The 18355-nt window shown below is 37.8% G+C and overlaps 1 protein-coding gene across 1 annotated transcript in view; it reads left to right on the top strand.

The window, feature by feature from the left end:
* LOC307154377 (protein NLRC3-like) overlaps window positions 1-18355 on the top strand; it is a 46726-nt gene that overhangs the window by 23948 nt on the left and 4423 nt on the right. The window contains exons 4-7 of the mRNA XM_079864270.1: window positions 8130-8303; window positions 8394-8567; window positions 8658-8831; window positions 11485-11649. Coding sequence (XP_079720396.1) covers window positions 8130-8303; window positions 8394-8567; window positions 8658-8831; window positions 11485-11649 — 687 coding nt within the window. The remainder of the gene's footprint in view (window positions 1-8129; window positions 8304-8393; window positions 8568-8657; window positions 8832-11484; window positions 11650-18355) is intronic.

Below are 18355 nucleotides of genomic sequence, written 5' to 3'. Positions count from 1 at the left end.
CGCATAATATGACTTTATCTTTCTGGAGTTTATTGCTGTTCATGTAACTTTCTCCCGGGTGTCTTTTAGATCAGTGGTTCCCAACCTTTTTTTGTCTGAGACCCCCTTTTTCCCAAGAAAATATTTTAGGGCCCCCCTTCACATTTAATGATATTATCGCTCTTGTAAGCTTGCAGCAAGGATGACAAAATATGTTGTTTTCAAACAAACGGTGTTTACTATAACCAGATATGTTTATGCACAAATAATAGCCTATAATATTGAAAATACAATAACAAAAACATCAGTAGGCCCTTTGTAATTTAAAAACGTAAGCCTAGGAGTAGCCTATAAATTGGCCCTATTTGAAACAATAACAAAAATATTCACACTGGTGTGTAAAAAAAGAAAAGAAAAGAATATAGGCTATTACTAAATGACTGCTGTCTGGGACCTCAATACTTGCATGTTATTTGTGAGGCTTTATCAATGTGAGGCTTTATTTTTGACACTTTTGGCGCTATAGTGAGCAATAATAAACTTGCGTTTATTAACAGAATAATGCGTCTTTCGGAAGAACATTGTAGCCGGAACTACTTCTCTCTGTGTGCGTCTATGACGAGTCACGCAGGTACTGGGCTACTCCGCAGCGGCAGCGATCCGATCTAGTGTAAAATAGTCCCAATGTAAACACTTATTATAGGTGTACCATAGTTGTTCAGGATAAGACAAAAACACAGATGGGAAAATGGATTCATGATGAACTCGCTCATTATATAAATTTTGTAAATTTTGAACAGAAAAAAGTTAAGGGCTTTTATTTAATGCTCATTGCTCAAAACTTTTCAAAATATGACGCGACCCCCCTGAGAGCTCGCTGAGGCCCCCTTGTGGGCCGCGACCCCCCTGTTGGGAACCACTGTTTTAGATCACCACACTGGAGTAGAGAGCGCTATACTTGTTCTTCACGCGCAGAGCCGATCCTGACCTCCCTGGGGCCCTAAGCTAAATTCTGTTAAGGGGCCTCAATCCTGGTCCTGGGGACCCACAGCTCTGCACAGTTTGTATGTCTCCCTCATTTAACACACCTGATTCAGATCATCATCTCGTTAGGAAAGAGCTCTATGAACTGAACTGGGAGTGTAAGATAAAGGAGACATATAAAATGTGCAGAGCTGTGGGTCCCCAGGACCAGGATTGAGAACCACTGCAGTAGGCTAAGTCAGTCTGCCCACTAGGCATTTACTAGGCTATAACCTTGGAAGTATTCATTTGAATGAATGACTGGACGTTTATATTTTTTTACTGTGAGTGGAACTTGCAGATGGTCCCTTTAGAAAATGCGGCGAATATCAAACCTAAAACTTACTTCACTGCGCTCTCGGACCGGTTGCTCTCCCATACACACGCAAAGTTAAACGCAACTGCAGAATTTCATGTTAAGCTTTTTCTTTTTAACAGGCTCAGGAAGGAAAATTCCATTAACATGAAACGCCGCGCGTCGCGTTCATAATAGGCTCTTGTCTGTAGGCTATAGTTTTCCTCCCATAGAGCATATTATAAAGAAAAAGCTTAACGTCAATGCAGTAAGACGGTGATATTTAAACTCAGTAGCCAATACACCTTATTGAACATGCAACGCATACTAACGATTGCACGTTAAGCGGTTTATAATTGTTTTCTATGGGTGTTGTTCATAATCTGTTTGCCTCTATAAAGTATGCTTTATTAATAAGGTAGGTCTATATTGTGTACTAAATTTGTTTCTTCAATATCACTCACATTAAGCGTCTTAAATGAGGAAGAACCATGGGAAGAACGCTTGATTTCGCTGCCGTTGTCTGTTTAAGCAGAATACTGCCATCTAGTGGTAGCAGGTTTTCTCAGACATCTGTGTGTGGATCATGCAAGGCGAAACCTGCGAAATGAAAGTCTCAAAATCCAAATGAATCAAATAGGATCGACTCAGAAACGAGTCAATGAATGCACGCGTGTCACCTGATCCACAAATACACATCTTACTTGTTGCATGCACAAATTCTGGCCTACATTAATACAAAACCGAGGTTTTGTATTAACAACTATGTCTCTATTTGTACAAAATGCTGCACATTCATGTGATTTTGGATTTTGCACACACAATTTGTATTGCATTAGTTTAAATGTAGTGACGCACATTTGTGAATTTGTCAAATAGATGGGTAGTTGTGCACACATTAATAATTAGCACCAGGCCTATTCATTTGTAGTTGTTTGTGTGTGGGTTGTGAAATGCTTAGAAACTGCGAAAGGAAAGTCTCAAAATCCAAATGAATCAAATGAGATCGACTCAGAAAAGACGTCAATGAATGCATGCGTGTCACCTGATCCACACATGCACATCTTCTTTGTTGCATGTGCAAATTATGATACACTAATACAAAGGAAAACATTTGTATTCACAAAAATGTCTCTATTTGTACAAATTGCTTCACAATCATTCAATTTTAAATTTTGCACACGCAAGTTGAAAGGCATGGATAAAAAAATTCTGCAACATGTTGTAACGAATACGACTTTGGGTAAATATGAATTAGCTCAAGAATATGGGGAATCTTGGGAATATTAATATTTATGACTCATAGTCATAATTCATAAGTCGCATGTACATTTAATTTATCAATTATCGAGATTACCTCGTTCTGTAACTGGTTTGACCAACCTTTAACTCGGCCAGCGAGTAGATGTAAGGTCAGTACAGTTAAGAAGGGGTATTCACAAACTCCACTAAAGTTTAGGTTCTGGCCACGAACATTAAACTTTATTGAGTTTATTAATTAAAACTACTGAATGTAGTCTAATATCGAGCTTGTAGCTTAAGATCTTTTGTTTCATTGACTTTAGAATGGTGGGCTTTCAAATACAGAGACAGTGAAAAGTATTTATGAATTTTAATAAATGCAAAACTAGAGATTATATGAGCTACGAATATAAACGTACGTAAAAATACAAAACAATAAAACAAACACACATTTAACCAAACAAGAAAATACGTGATCAGGATAACATGAAATGAAAGAAAGAAAGAAAGAAAGGCAGAGAAGGGGAAAATAATAATTACATACAGAAAACCTAAATTCACGAGACAACCTGGAAAGCAGTTTTATCAACTCAATATACTTGCGATTTTGTCTTTTGTTCGGGTGATGCTGAAACCGGCAGGACAGCGCGGATGGTGTCCTGTTTCTGCTGGGTCTTCCAGTGCCGCGAAGTTTAAAAGGCTTACTGACTGTAAGGTTACCGAGAAAGTTCATCTCCCGGGATGGGAGAGGTTGCACATCTTGGTTGCAAAGACGGCAGGCTTTTACATGACGCGGTCATGTGTCCCAGAGGCCAAGGCAAGCCTGTCCAGCTGGAGCAGCGCTGCACGTGGAGAAGGAGGAGGAGGAGGTCAAGCGGGATCGATGAGAGAAGAGAGCGAGAAGTGGGGGTCTCTTCCTTTTAACAGACAATCTGTTTACGCCTCGTTTTGTGACAGAGCGAATCAAAACTTCTGATCTGTAGCGGGAAGATGTCTTCTTTGTGTGAAGAAAAACACGCCCCCTTGTATCATATGTCTTCTGAGCGAAATAATTAATATTTCCTCTTAAGATTATACATACAGAATAATACATCTTACGATAATACTATGTGCGGGACTGGTTGAATTAAAACAGGACGGTCAGACAGATACCAAGAATTACAGGTAGATATTGGACACACATAACATTACATTCATATGCCTCATTACACACAAATAAAGCTTGATTAAACACAATAAAATTGTCAGTGTTTCCGTTATGGCAAACGACGACACTTTGAGAAACATAGGAATACATATCAAACATCTTAGGGAGTTTTCTCTGAAGAGTTTCATGTATGTTAAGGTGTTGGAATGTTGGCTTTACAAGAGGAACTGGATGAGATGCCGTCTTGAGGTCATAAAGTTTTATGGTCTGAGGGAGGATTACAACAGGACACGACTGAGGAATTCCTTTCAAGGAACATAAGTCTATAGGATTCCAACCTATATTCTAGCAAACCACACTTCCATTATTAATCAAAGTTAATCACACATACATATCAGAAGGTATACACTCAAGAGCCATATCTCTACATGAAATTGTACTCAAAGGAGGTTTTGTGTGTGTGGGGGTGAGTGTGTGTGTGTAATGTGTGTGTGTGTTTGTGCGTGCGTGTGCGTGTGTGGAATGTCATGAGGCCAGCCGAACTGGCGCTGGCAAATTGCTCCTCGTGGGGCAATTATTAACCAGTACGGACACAAGACGATGTGTCTTCCCATATGATCACTTAACGCGAGAAGCAGATGTCGTTGTGGCTACAATGTATCAAGTTCATTGATAAGTGTGCTTGCACGTGTTAATCTTTTTGATACTATAATCATCCCATACTTTTAGATCTCCACACTGGAGTAGAGAGCGCTATACTTGTTCTTCACGCGCAGAGCCGATCCTGACCTCCCTGGGGCCCTAAGCTAAACTCTGTTAAGGGGCCCTCATACCTGACCCATTATTAGCCATGTAAACCATTAGCCACTGTCACTCAGTCACACCTTATATGCATTCATATAATACTGGAACTACGCATCAAATCTCTTACCTTTTTGCTTTGAGGTTTTCAATGTGAAGCGCTGTGACTCCATGTTGCTGCAAGCGCATCATTCTGCGCACGGGATACGCATAAGCGCTTTGTGCCGCTCTGTATTGGAGCCTTTCATATTATAATACTTTTGGGCAATGAAAGATTATTAATAGCCTTTCTTGTTCTGTCCTATCTATAATATGTTGCTGCCTCATTAAACAGCTGCGCTAAACATTTAAAAGAAATGTCTTTTAATTTTATAGTATATATCATAAATATATTTACTTGTTTTTCATGAATGTATTTTACAACAATACAAAGAGCAATGAGTAACATTTTAACAGATTTAGTGCTACACTTATTCACTTTTATTTGTTCTCAATCTCCACAGTTTTCTCTAAATGTTTAGATTTTATTCAGTTATTGTGCTCATGATTTTTCTAGAGTAACTTTTGCTGCTGAAGTTTCAACTAATCTAGTTTATAATAGTATTTTGTCATAGATTACGATCATATAATTTTTTCATTTGTTGTTTTTCTTTATAATGATGTTTAACACACAACAGAGTAATTATCAGTTCAACAAACAGAGGTATAGAAATTCTACACTGATTAAAAAGAAACCTGTGCTGATATCGGATCGGTATCGGCCGATACTCAGAATTTTTGGGATCGGATCGGTTCTGGAAAAATGGTATCGGTGCTTCCCTAGTTTAGAACAATCCTGCTCTTATCTGTATGACCAAAATGACGGAGTATGGTTTTATGTTTCCTCTGTTCGATCGTGTGTGCGCCTCACGCGTGACCGGTCTTCATTTAGCTTTGCGTTGTGTGGGTAAATGAACGAGACCAACAGAAATTACTCAAGCCAGATTTTATTCTGCATGAATAAAAAGACAAATGAATCAAAACAAGCTGGAATCTGTGGCCATCTCTTGCCATTGTAACATCAGCCTCTCTTCAGTCACGCTTACCGCAAGTGCAACACATTTTACAGCTTTAATGTTTCTCATATAAATCAAAACCAATAGTGTTCAACATATATAACAAAAAAGAAAAAAACATTTTACATAAATTAAAAAATATATATTAACAGAAGCATGAATGGGAGCATATACCTGCATGAATAAAAAGACAAATGAATCAAAACAAGCTGGAATCTGTGGCCATCTCTTGCCATTGTATCATCAGCCTGTCGGTGATTATTTTAGTAAGGCATTATTTTAGCCAGAGCTTGCACACTCATGCTTAATGAACTCTCTTCAAAAATACAGGCTTCACATCCTTCACACAAACTTCATACAAGTATGAATAAGATTAAAGTGTATTAAAGAACAAAATTACATGTTTTAGTACAATAAACAAAACTCATATCATCTTTTTAGACGGAGCTTCAGCACAACTCGCCTCTCTTCAGTCGCGCTTATCTGAACCGAAGGAGAGCAACCAGAACCGGAACATAAGTATTAAGAGCCACGCGCCAAAATACCAAAATAAAATGGTCAACCTTACATATAAGATATTACACTGCTCAGTTTAAATAGTCAGTAATACCATTCGTGCCATTCAGAGCAGTGGTTCTCAACCTTTTTTGGGCCAGCGCCCCCTATGCAATATCCAGGTCCCTGAACGAAAACTTTGTGCATTTTAATGTTAAAGTTATCAATCTGGTGCACTTTGAGAGTTCAAAAGTAAAAGCTCCAACCCATATTCTGTGTGCAAATTATATGAAAAATTCAACCTCTTTTAGTTGTGTCTGTCTACATTACACTACTACATAATAATAGTTATAATATTAATCCCATGACAGTAGGGGTGGAACGGCACACAGAAGTCACGGTTCGGTTCATACCTCGGTTCAGACATCACGGTTGGGTACGAGTTCGGTACAATGGAGGGAAAAGCAAAACAAAAATGCAGAAGGCAATTTTTTTCTTATTGTGCATGTCTCAGGCTGTACCACCAAAGGAAAATAAATGTCTTAAGCCTTGTATTTTTTAAATAGGTTTTATTAATAAAGTAAAGGCATAGAACCAGTTTATTTGTAGTGCATTGACAATTGTTTATATAATTAGTTTATTCATTAAATTATTAAAAGACAAAATGACCTTGAGATATGTTTGGTAATTGTACCTGAATGAATTTAAAATATATATTTAAAAAATATATATATTTGCTATATTTCTGATCAATATATTTGTTTTCCTTAAAATTTTAATTAACACTAACTTTCTCATCTTAATTATAAATCATTTATTTCTGTATAAAATAATACTACCATTAAAAACTCAATTGATTTTCCTTTTTAATCAATGTAGAATGTGTGACTTAAAAATAAACAGATTTGTGCTCTGTTTGAGGACAAGAAATGAAAACCAATGCAATATGATGAATGTCCAAAAGATGGCACCGACAGACTGTTTTTAAATGGGGTTGGATACATATTTTTTGCTTTTAAACCGTGTGTGTGTGTGTGTGTGTGTGTGTGTGTGCGCTGGATTCTAGTCAGTGCTTGAGCGCTGGTCTATGACTGGAAAAATAATAGAGTCTTTGCAAAAGTAACGATACATAGCTTAGGCTACATGTCGCATTAAACTGGAATGTTAGGCTTTCTAAATTTAGAATGTAATTATTTTGCAAGTAAACATGTTTAATCTTGTCTTGCCTGGATCTTTGCAGGGGTGCAGGAAACTTTTGAATAAGAAATAATATCAAGTCGTCAAAATACAACTCCTCAAAACTCCGCGAATCACAACAAGCGTATCAGTGAGAACACTCATTTTAACAGCATACACACACCCGAACTTGACTGCACATCATACTTTTGACATTATTGATACTGCTTTCAATCGTAATGCAATAGAAATGAACACAAAAAACCTGCCTAGTGCCGGTCTACAACACTGACGGTGGACTTGCGGTCAGGAGTGGAGCGGCTGCGGACGAATGTTTTTTTATTTATTATTTAGCGCTACTGACGTATTCTTTCACACAAACCATAGACGCGCGTGCACACAATATGACATCACACTCTATGCATATGTTTTACAACATAATTTAACATATACTGTACATAGTGCTTTAGACTCGAGGCCTCTGGGGATGATGGACCTGTGACTTCACCTGGGGATGTGGCCAGTGCCGAAAGTGACAGTCTTTGACCTCACGTCCCAACTCCATATGAAACAGATTCATTCTACATTATATCTTGGCAATCCTTTATCTACTTGAATTTTTTTTTTTTTTTTTTTATATTTACATTTATGTTATAAATACTACTTCAGTTTGGAATAACTAGGCTATGCTATGGACAAGGGAACCCTATGGTCAGTGAGTGTCAAGCTGTTCATCCACCAATGTGGACTACGTCTCCACAACTACCACATATTTCACAATATTTTACTTCATTTTATCTTTGTATTGGCAATTATTTATCTATTTTCTTTTCTAGTTTTTAAGGTGCTACTGCTGCACCTTTAAAGAAAAGCACCATACACCCCAACTTATTGTGCTGTATTTACTCTCTTCTAGTCTTGTTGGCTGTAATCTCACTGGTCAGGATTGTGAAATTGTGTCATCAGCTCTACAATCCTCAAACTGTGTCCTGAGAGAGCTGGACCTGAGTAACAATGCCCTGCAGGATTCAGGAGTGAAGATTATTTCTGAAGGACTGAAAAGCCCAAACTGTCAGCTGCAGATTCTGAGGTATTTAAGAACATATGAGAGATTATTTACAGTCTGCCGGTCATAATATTGATGTGTGTTTGTAGATGGTCTGACTGTGTGTGTCTGTAGGTTGTCTGGCTGTATGGTGACAGAGGAAGGCTGTGGTTATGTGTGTTCTGCTCTGAGTTCAAACCCCTCACACCTGAGAGAGCTGGATCTGAGTAATAATGCCCTGCAGGATTCAGGAGTGAAGATTATTTCTGAAGGACTGAAGAGCCCACACTGTCAGCTGCAGATACTGAGGTATTTAAGAACATATAAGATATAATTTACAGTCTGCCGGTCATAATATTGATGTGTGTTTGTAGATGGTCTGACTCTGTGTGTCTGTAGGTTGTCTGGCTGTATGGTGACAGAGGAAGGCTGTGGTTATGTGTGTTCAGCTCTGAGTTCAAACCCCTCACATCTGAGAGAGCTGGACCTGACGAACAATGACCTGCAGGATTCAGGAGTGAAGATTATTTCTGAAGGACTGAAGAGCCCACACTGTCAGCTGCAGATACTGAGGTATTTAAGAACATATAAGAGATTTACTACACCAACACAGAAAAGATACAAAGGGACAGGTGCTAGCTGTTGGAGATTATGTGGGAAAAGGGAATCTAACCATTATCATATTTCTGGGGAGTGTCAGAAATTAACCCAGTTTTGGCAAGGGATTGAAGGAAATTTGGAAGCTGTTTTTGAGGTGACGATTCCTTGTAATTGTGAATGTTTACATCTTGCTTACATCATTCTTCTGGCAGCCAGTAAAAAAGTAATTACAAAGAAATGGCTAAAACCAGAGCCACTTACAGTTGATGATTGGATTGATATATTACACTAATATATATATATATATATATATATATATATATATATATATATATATATATATATATATATACTACAGGGCCGTTGAATGCTTGAATCTGATTGGTTGACGAATGTTCTAAGGTGTGCATTATTTTCAGGGAAACGCACGGAAGTAGTTCCAGGCAGGTCTTGACCGCATTACAGTTCCATGTCACTTTGCGTAGTTAACTGTAATAACGGAAAGTAGGATACAATTCATAACAAAAGCATTGAAGCATTCAAAAGCATTTAGCCCCTTGCGCTTGATCTGCAATTTTCAATGTCTAGCTTCACAATCAATAGAAACATGCAGTTTAATTTTAATAAAGTATATAGTCCTATCTATAATCAATAGAAAATTAAACTGAATATAGGCTAAATAAATGGATAGTCCTGCAGCATGGATTTTTATTGCAGATAGACCCTTTTACAGTTGGTAAACACGGTGACGTATTTGTGTGGGCGGAGCTTAGCTGGAGGCAGAAAGATCCCTCTGGCCGCTTCACTAACGTTAGTTTGCAAGTTTTGTTAGCTTGTTTTTTAACAATGACTGGAGAAAATCCGATTTTGTCTTAATGTGCAAGGTCACTCACTGTCCAGGACGCCGATTGTTATTTGCAAAAGTTAATTTTAACGAACGGAACCAGATGACCATACACGCTCAGTCAATGGACGAACTGACAGGATTAACGTTAACGCTACCCCCAGTTGAGCGGCCTGACTTCTACACCTACCCGATAGAGAAACCGAGGGTAAAGAGAAACTGAGGACATATAAATATATTTAGATGCCTATAATATAACTATGTGCTGAATGGTCATGTAAAGACTTGTGTGGTTCAATCCGCAGTTCTGCCTAGCCAGCGCCAAGACGACAATGTAAAGAGTGACACTACGGTGCAATTTTAATGATATGAATATTTTCTAGAAATAAAAATTCCAGATACAGCATACTCATTTTTCATTGATTCTTGCTCCCAAGAACACAACAAGATGACATTTAATAATAAAAAGAATAATTTAAGCTCTTTATTATGTCGCCGAATCTGTGCTGGTTTGTATTGGCCGCCTCCAGTTTTCCGTTTGTTTTGCCTCCAGCTAGCGCCGTGACGTAACTGTGACGTCGGCACAAAAGGGGTCTATAACAAATTAATAATTATTGATAGGCCTACTTGTTAAAAGGGCTTTGTGTTTCATTTATTTGGCTATAGTCTACTGTCATCTGTCAATAATGAAAAAAAAAGAATGATCGAATAAATTAAACTGAATTGAATTAATAAATAAATAATAATATTGATGCACATGCTTTTTTGTCTTATTATTGCAACATCTCTCTCTAATAACTGCATTAATAACTCCATAATGAATGTAATTTGATACTTATGACTGATCATGCCCAAACGCGTGTTCAGTGCGTTCAGTCTGTGTTCAAAGTCGGTGTTTAAAATCTGCTGCAGTCGATGAAAACAGTCAGAGAATGTGTCAGCTAGTCATGTGCCCAGCATTAGTCTGCTATCAGCGGCTCAGACCTCCGTTACTAACTCTAAAATGACGTTTAGGAATTAGCAACGGAGGCATGGGATTAGATGCGTAAGAAATTAGGTCTACATACAAGAGCATTTTAATGACAAACTTTACAAACGTCTTGAAATACATAATCTGAACAATGTTTCGAGGTGTGGTAACTGTAGTATAAGCGGAATAATTGACTTAAGGCCGTTGAATTATTCGAAAAATAATGCACACCCGAGGTGTAACTCCGCTTTGCGTCGTGACCGCATTACCACCTCGGGTGTGCATTATTTTTCTAATAATTCAATGGCCTGTCGTCAATTATTCCTTACACATATGTGTGTATATATATATATATATATATATATATATATATATATATACACACACACACACACACACACACACACACATATACATACACACATATACATGTGATGGAAAAGATTTCCTTTTCCTTAAGAACCCAGATAGAATATGTTTGTTCAATATGGGAAAAAAATATTATTTTTATTTACTTTTTATTTTTTTATTTTTTTAATAATTATAAGTAATAGCTCCCCTTGTTCTTGTGTAAAACACAAAACATCTGTATAAGCTTGAGTATTTCATTTCCATGACCATTGGTAGACATGATGGGTTATAATGCTGTCTCTGTATTGACGTATATTTTTTTGTTTTATTGTAAAGAAGCATTTCTGCCTTGATAAATGTATATATTTGTCTGCTGAAATTGAAAAAAGAACATATAAGAGATTATTTACAGTCTTCCAGTCATATGTGTTTTTGTAGATGATCTGACTGTGTGTCTGTAGGTTGTCTGGCTGTATGGTGACAGAGGAAGGCTGTGGTTATGTGTCTTCAGCTCTGAGTTCAAACCCCTCACACCTGAGAGAGCTGGATCTGAGCTACAATCACCCAGGAGTCAAGCTGCTCTCCGGCAAACGGATGGATCCAAACTGCTCATTGCAGATACTCAAGTATGTGGGACAAGCAAGCCTCGTTTACACTGCAGGTCTTGATGCCCAAATCTGATTTGTTGTCTATATCCGATTTTTTTTGACCGTCCGTTTACACTTTCTTGCCCCATATCCGATTAATGTGTTTACATTTGACATACTATCTGAGGCGTTGCGCATGCTTAAAGGGGGTTCTTGCACAGATGGACAAACGTGAAATATGCTTGATGCTAGCTTTGCGATATACCGTATTTTCCGGACTATAAGTCGCACTTTTTTTAATAGTTTGGCTGGTCCTGTTTCTTATAGTCAGGTGCGACTTGTATATCAAAATTAATTCATACTGACTGACATGAACCAAGAGAAAACATTACCGTCTACAGCCGCGAGAGTACAGATGCTGCTCCTGTAGCCTAGCCCTGAAAAAATTACTGAAAACAACTAAAAAACTGAACAAAAAACTGAACACAAACAAAATGCCCTCAAAAAGAAAAAAATCTCCATGTTTTTGGTGCTGATGCGGTGGTGACGCGTTCATGTAACATGTAAGGGTGGCGCTGCCAATAAAGCTCCTAAAAGCTGTCACAAAGAACCAGCAAAAGTAATGATTATGAATATGTCAAATATAGCAAGGAGACATTTTAATTGTTTATTAATAAACAAGTGTTTTCTGTGTCAGTGTCGGCTGCAAAGATGAAGTTGACGATGCTGACTCCTGATATTCGCCGTAGTGAACGCGCCAGAGAGAAATACACATTTCATACAGATTACATAAGCAGAGAGAAGAGCAGTCTTTTTTCTTTCGTTTTGAATTGTTCTGTTTAAACGTAGACATTTCAAGCTTTCTATATATGTCTCAGGTCTGTGAGGCAAGTAGGCCAACGTATATGCTGAGTTTCGGTTCATTTATGAGATGAGCTCCAGTTCACGTGCCGACGCCTCCGTGTCGGGATTATCTATTGTCTACTATATTTCACGTTTCAAAGCAGTCTTTTAGTGCCGCTTTCAGAGCGGTCCCGTCCGTCACACTGTTTTTTCCTCAATGCAAAAAAAAAAAAAAAAAAAAAATAATAATAATAATAATAATATATATATATTTTTTTTTATGTTCTGTGGAGAGTCAACCCTTCTTCATCCGGTGGTTAGTATTACTTTTGGTTTGCGCAGTGTATTTCACAGAATTACTAAAAAATATTTTGCCACCTAAAAGTTAAAGATTTTTTTGTGTCCATAACACGTGTGTATTTTCCTCATATTAAATATAAAACGCATGTAGAGATATTATCTAATGTCCCTTTATTAAGGGAATATGGATATATAAACAGACGTTTCAATATATTGATATTAAATGCATTTTCTGAGAATTCATATTTCAAGTTTTGACTGCAAATGTCACGTCCATAACGCTGGAATTGCCCAATTTTAAAGAATTTATCCTCAACTAGTTTTGTGGTGTAGGTCTACGTATTTTATAATGTTAACTTAAAATAATACTATTAGTAATTTAAAGATGTGGTAGCATTGGATCTGGACGGGAAGGATAACTCTGGGAGTGGAAGGGGTGTCTCTCTCTGCCTCACACCGCAACACAAGTTTGTGGATCTGTGTGTCGCGATTTCGGTTTCATATCGCATATCGTTACAGCCCTAGTTAATGTGTTACGTTAACATACCGGACACCTCTTCAGCCTGTTGTTCTGTGTGCTATTGTGTAGTTGAATAACTTGCCTTTCCAGATTAAATGTCTGTTCTTGGTCTTGGATTTTGTGAAATAAATGTCTAAATAAATGCGCCTTATAGTCCAGTGCGACTTATATGTATTTTTGTCCTCTTCATGATGCATTTTTTGACTGATGTGACTGCTGCGAAATACAGTAGCCTATGTGAAGACTTATAGTCCGGAAAATACGGTAGCTTATGCGAAGTTCGCCAACTATCACCATGATTTAAAATCATAAAGCCATAAAGTAAATATCATATGCACTCAAAAACTATTTTTGGAATAAAATTCGTGCTATAGATACACACTTTCATGAGATCGTGGCGGGCTTTAACGAGGAGCAGGGGGTCTGAAATTTTAGGATGAGCAAGCCAACCTTTGATATGTTGTGTCAACGTGTGTCCACATTCCTCTCCTACGACGACACAATGTTTCATCGGGCCATCCGTCCCTTTGCAGATGCGTGTCGGGGTTTCTCTCATCATTAAACTGCGGATATGTAGCCTAATGCCTCAAAAAATCGGATCTGTCTGTTTACATGATAGTCGCATTGGCACATATCTGATTTATTTCCACAAATGAACGAGGCCTGAAACCGATCTCGAAATATCCAAATGCATGCGTTTTTTCCCTGTTTACACGGTCATAGAAAACATCCGATCTGTGTCACAAATGAGCAAAAAATCGTAATTGAACCCGGTAGTTAGTGCTGGGCGGTTTACCGGTTCAAACCGAATACCGGTGTTTATTTTTTGTTACGATATGAATTTTTAATAAACCGCAATACCGGTGTGTCGCTTTAATCGGAACGCGGCGCTGCGCGACACTGTCTCGCACCTCATTTACAACACAGAACACACGTCTGCGACAAGGTTTTATTCCGTCCTCCACACGCGTGCGTCAAAATAGACTAGGCGCCTATATTTAGCGAAGCGGCGCGGAGAGCTGCTTTTGGGAAGCTTCGATCTGAAACACAAGCATTGACTAGAATGGGCACGATCAGCTCCGGTAGCCGTGTCGCAGCCGTGTGGGGGTGAGAGTGTTTTTTTTTTCTCGCGGCGCGCGTGTTTTTATACTGTATGAACGTATCTGAAGTGAACTGACGGTCTTTAGAAAAGTTTCTTTGTTATTACGATTGAATCTTTCTTTATCTTTCCTGATAAAGCAGCGTTGCTGCTTTGAGTAGGCTACAGCCGTTACCGGGGAAACCATTATTTCTGCCGCTCCTAAAGCGCGTCCTGCTGGCACCTCTTTGTAAACAGCCTTGCAAACCTGTATTATTAATATTAGTGTGGATTTTTTCATTCACTCATGACAATAAAATAGGGCATTATAAGTTAATCTACTGCAGTATTTCCTCTCTCACTCAGTAGAAAATGTGGTTAACACCCATCATGCTTGAAAAAAAAAAAAAAAAAACACCGTCATTTACCGTGAAACCGGTTTAATTTAGAAAAAAAACGTGATGTGGATTTTTGGTCAAACCGCCCAGCACTACCGGTAGTATTTCCGAATGACCGTGCTTCCCTCCCTCAGGTCTTTCATCCACATGAGCCAAAAATACATTTTCTGGCCTATTCACATTTCTACTACTTAAATGACCCAATTTAAATACACATTCATCTTTCCAGCAGTGAATTATCCCTTTAAGTAAGTTCAGTGATGTTTCATTTTTGTTGTAAAAAAGGTATTAATTTAGTTAATTTATGTATATTTCCGCTCTGGAGAAAACTGTGATGTCATGGTCCAGCTCAGTTGAGTTCTAATATGCATTAATATCTAATATGTTCTAATATCCAGTCAATGCAGGCAGATCGATATTATTGTTGAATACTAAATTAAATGTAAAATTAAATGTCCCCAGCTAAGCAAGCCAAAAGCCAATGGCTGTCGTGTCAATGAGGCCTTCACAGGGGAGAGTCTAGTTGGCACAATCTCTGCTGACACTTCAGGGATGCATTGTGGTCGTGCCTAGGCGCCTTTAATAGGTTATTTGCGTGATAGGTCAAACGTTTATTACCTGCCTGGATTACTATTTAGCACGAGTGAGTGAGCGAGGGACAGTGTGTGTGTGTGTGTGTGTGTGTGTGTGTGAATGTTTGCGAGTGAATGTGTGCGTGTGACGGCACGCGATGACTGGTCGGAAAGCAACGTGTAGTCTGACATGTTTCTTGTCCATGACACGACAAGATTTTAGGAGTCAAAATCGAGTAATCTGACACCGTGACTATCGTAACAGACACAAAAATCTTGTAATCTGAACCAGGTGTTATTCATCGTGTCAGGCTGTCTGTTGCGATGTGTTCATCGCGCGAGTTCATATTGCGATGACGATGAAAATTCGATGTATCGTTCAGCCCTAGCGCGCATTCTACAAGATAAGACATTTATCAGACGTTTTAGGCTCTGTTGCGCAACAAATCCTCGGCCATCATCATGCGATCAGTGAACTGTGGTTCGTGCTGCACTGTGTGCGACTGCAACTCGTGCTGGATGAGCAGAGCAGACGTTTACAATGGTGTTTATTTAGATAAAAACAGTGGAGGCCCGTATCTATGTGTGAATGTACTATTCTGTGCTCATTTCACCCTCACGCTCCGTCATGGCGAGACCACGAGACAGCTTTTCACTCGACGAGGAATCTCCTCACATTTCAGTCTCGCGAGTTCTCGTAGCTCGAGATGCAGAGGAGCCATGGATGCATTTACACTGCCATTGGGTAGTTGTCGTGACGTGGCTTTTTCACTGTCACAGAAGATAAAAAATAGTTTTTCACATTTTCATAATTTAGAATACTATAAATGGTTAAACATTTTCTTGTTTTACATGAATTTGTTGTTTAAATACCTGAGTTATTTTTTTTTTTTTTTACAACTTTGAGCCAAATCTCAAAATCGTCCTATGGTGTGACGGTAGACAACATTATTTCATAAATATTAACTTTTATAAATAAAGAAAATGATGTTTAAACATCTTAATGAACACTCCTGGCATAATTGTGCAAGTGTCTATTTCACTAAGTGGCCATCACTTTTCCTATACATACATTTCTAAAAGTGTAGGAATTTCATAAAGTTTGTCACAGAAAAAAATGTCCTTTGGTGTTATGCAATAACCTGATATTATGTTGGGCAATATCATGGACAACTAAATTTAGTTGAAAGACCCCATCAAGGTCATGTGACTGAAGACCCCTATGAAGCCCATGAGCAGTGCACATGGCAAGTGTTTCTCTCAGAATTGTTCAAATATTTAACTATGTTTTCAGACCACTGAGGTTAAGTTTTTTTGTCCTTTAGTGTGACACTCCTAAATTTAATTTTTTAATTAAAATTTGTATTTTTAACAGCAGGACTATGTAATATTATGCAAATGTATCATGCCAATTGTTAATAACAGTTCAGCTAGTATTAGCATGGTTATTAACTGCCACAAAAGCTCAAATGTCCTTTGGTGTGACGCTTTGGCCTGTCACACCATAGGACACAGATGTCACACAATAGGACAAGACCTCTTTAAGAAGCTTTTAAAACGAATATATAAAGTTTCAACAACAACAAAAACAAATTTCCTCTGTTATTATTGTTATAATAACCAGTATGTATTCTGACTCTTTTTATGCAATGACTATCTTTGTCCTTTAGTGTGACGTTTTGTCCTATGGTGTGACAAACATAAAACAACAGAAAAATATACTTATTTTAAAATATCTTTAAAAAAAGAGTCAAGTTTGGCATTAGGGGAGTTACAATAATATCTCTTCTTAAATAGGTACAATTTCAAACAGTTTTGTAAGTTTGGCGAAAAAGTTTTATTGACATTCGTAGTTTATCAGGTTCATCTATCCATGGTGAAAATGATTCTAATTAGTACTTTCATGTAAAATAAATATCACTTTAAGAAAATAATGTTTTAATAATGTGAACAATTCTGTCTCAAGTATGTTTTGTTATTTAATAATTTAATTTCTTAGTACTTTTTAAATGTCACACCATAGGACACATTTACAGGTCTGTTGAGTGAAAACGTGAAAAAAATATGTGAAGTCATTGACAAAATGAGTGACCACTGCTATTTTCTGAAACTGCAGTTTTCATACTCCATAAATATATGTATTTTTTCTTAAAAAGTTATGTTTTCCAAAAAAGTACTTTTTCTTGGCCATTTGTCAACTACCCAATTACAATTGCATAAATAATGTTATGAGATTAATGTTTTAAATATAACATTTTAAATATTGAAATATGAAAAAAACAATTAACATGTACAGCGTTAGATTAAACTGAGAAGGGTCACAGCACTTACATATTGTTGTCCTACTGTTAGTTTCACTGCTTCTGTTCTCATTTGTAAGTCGTTTTGGATAAAAGCGTCTGCTAAATGAATAAATTTAAATGTAAATGAAATGTTTTGATGGCATTTTCTTCTCATCTTCCCTCTGTGTAAAGTGTTTATAAGCTCAGCATTTAACATTTCAAAGCCGCGATGTGCAGAAAATCACTAGCCTGACTTCGTCATACTCATATTCTAGTCAGAATGTGAGTCTGATACCGCTCCATAGAGATTTGATTATGGGGCGTGTCTCAACCGAACTAGGAAAAAAAAAAACTCTGCACTCAATTGGATAGACCTACAACCAATCAGAGCAACGGAGTAAATGACGCATGTTCTTCATTCATATTTTCAACCAACAAAATGTCGCGGGCGCGGCTCTCTGTTCCTCTTTTAAAATGAATGCACTGTCGATATCTTCTATAACAGACGCGATGGCGGAATCTACACATGATGTTTCATAAACAAAGTTCGGGAGGAGCACGTACAAATAATCAATCCAATATCAACTTGTCATCAAACAATACCATGTCTAACGTTACCGAGGAAGCATATTCACTCTGTCAACTTACCTAACACTCCTTGACAGTTTTTCAGCATCCCTCGGTCCCTCCACCACCCCGAATCCTCACTCTTGTCTTGTTCTCTCACAACCAGGAACACGGGGGGAGTATGG

This window comes from Squalius cephalus (genome assembly GCF_949319135.1).
Source record: "Squalius cephalus genome assembly, chromosome: 2".
NCBI lineage: Eukaryota > Metazoa > Chordata > Actinopteri > Cypriniformes > Leuciscidae > Squalius > Squalius cephalus.
The sequence above is the reverse complement of the archived record's forward strand: the minus strand, read 5'-3'. Positions and strand labels throughout refer to the sequence as shown.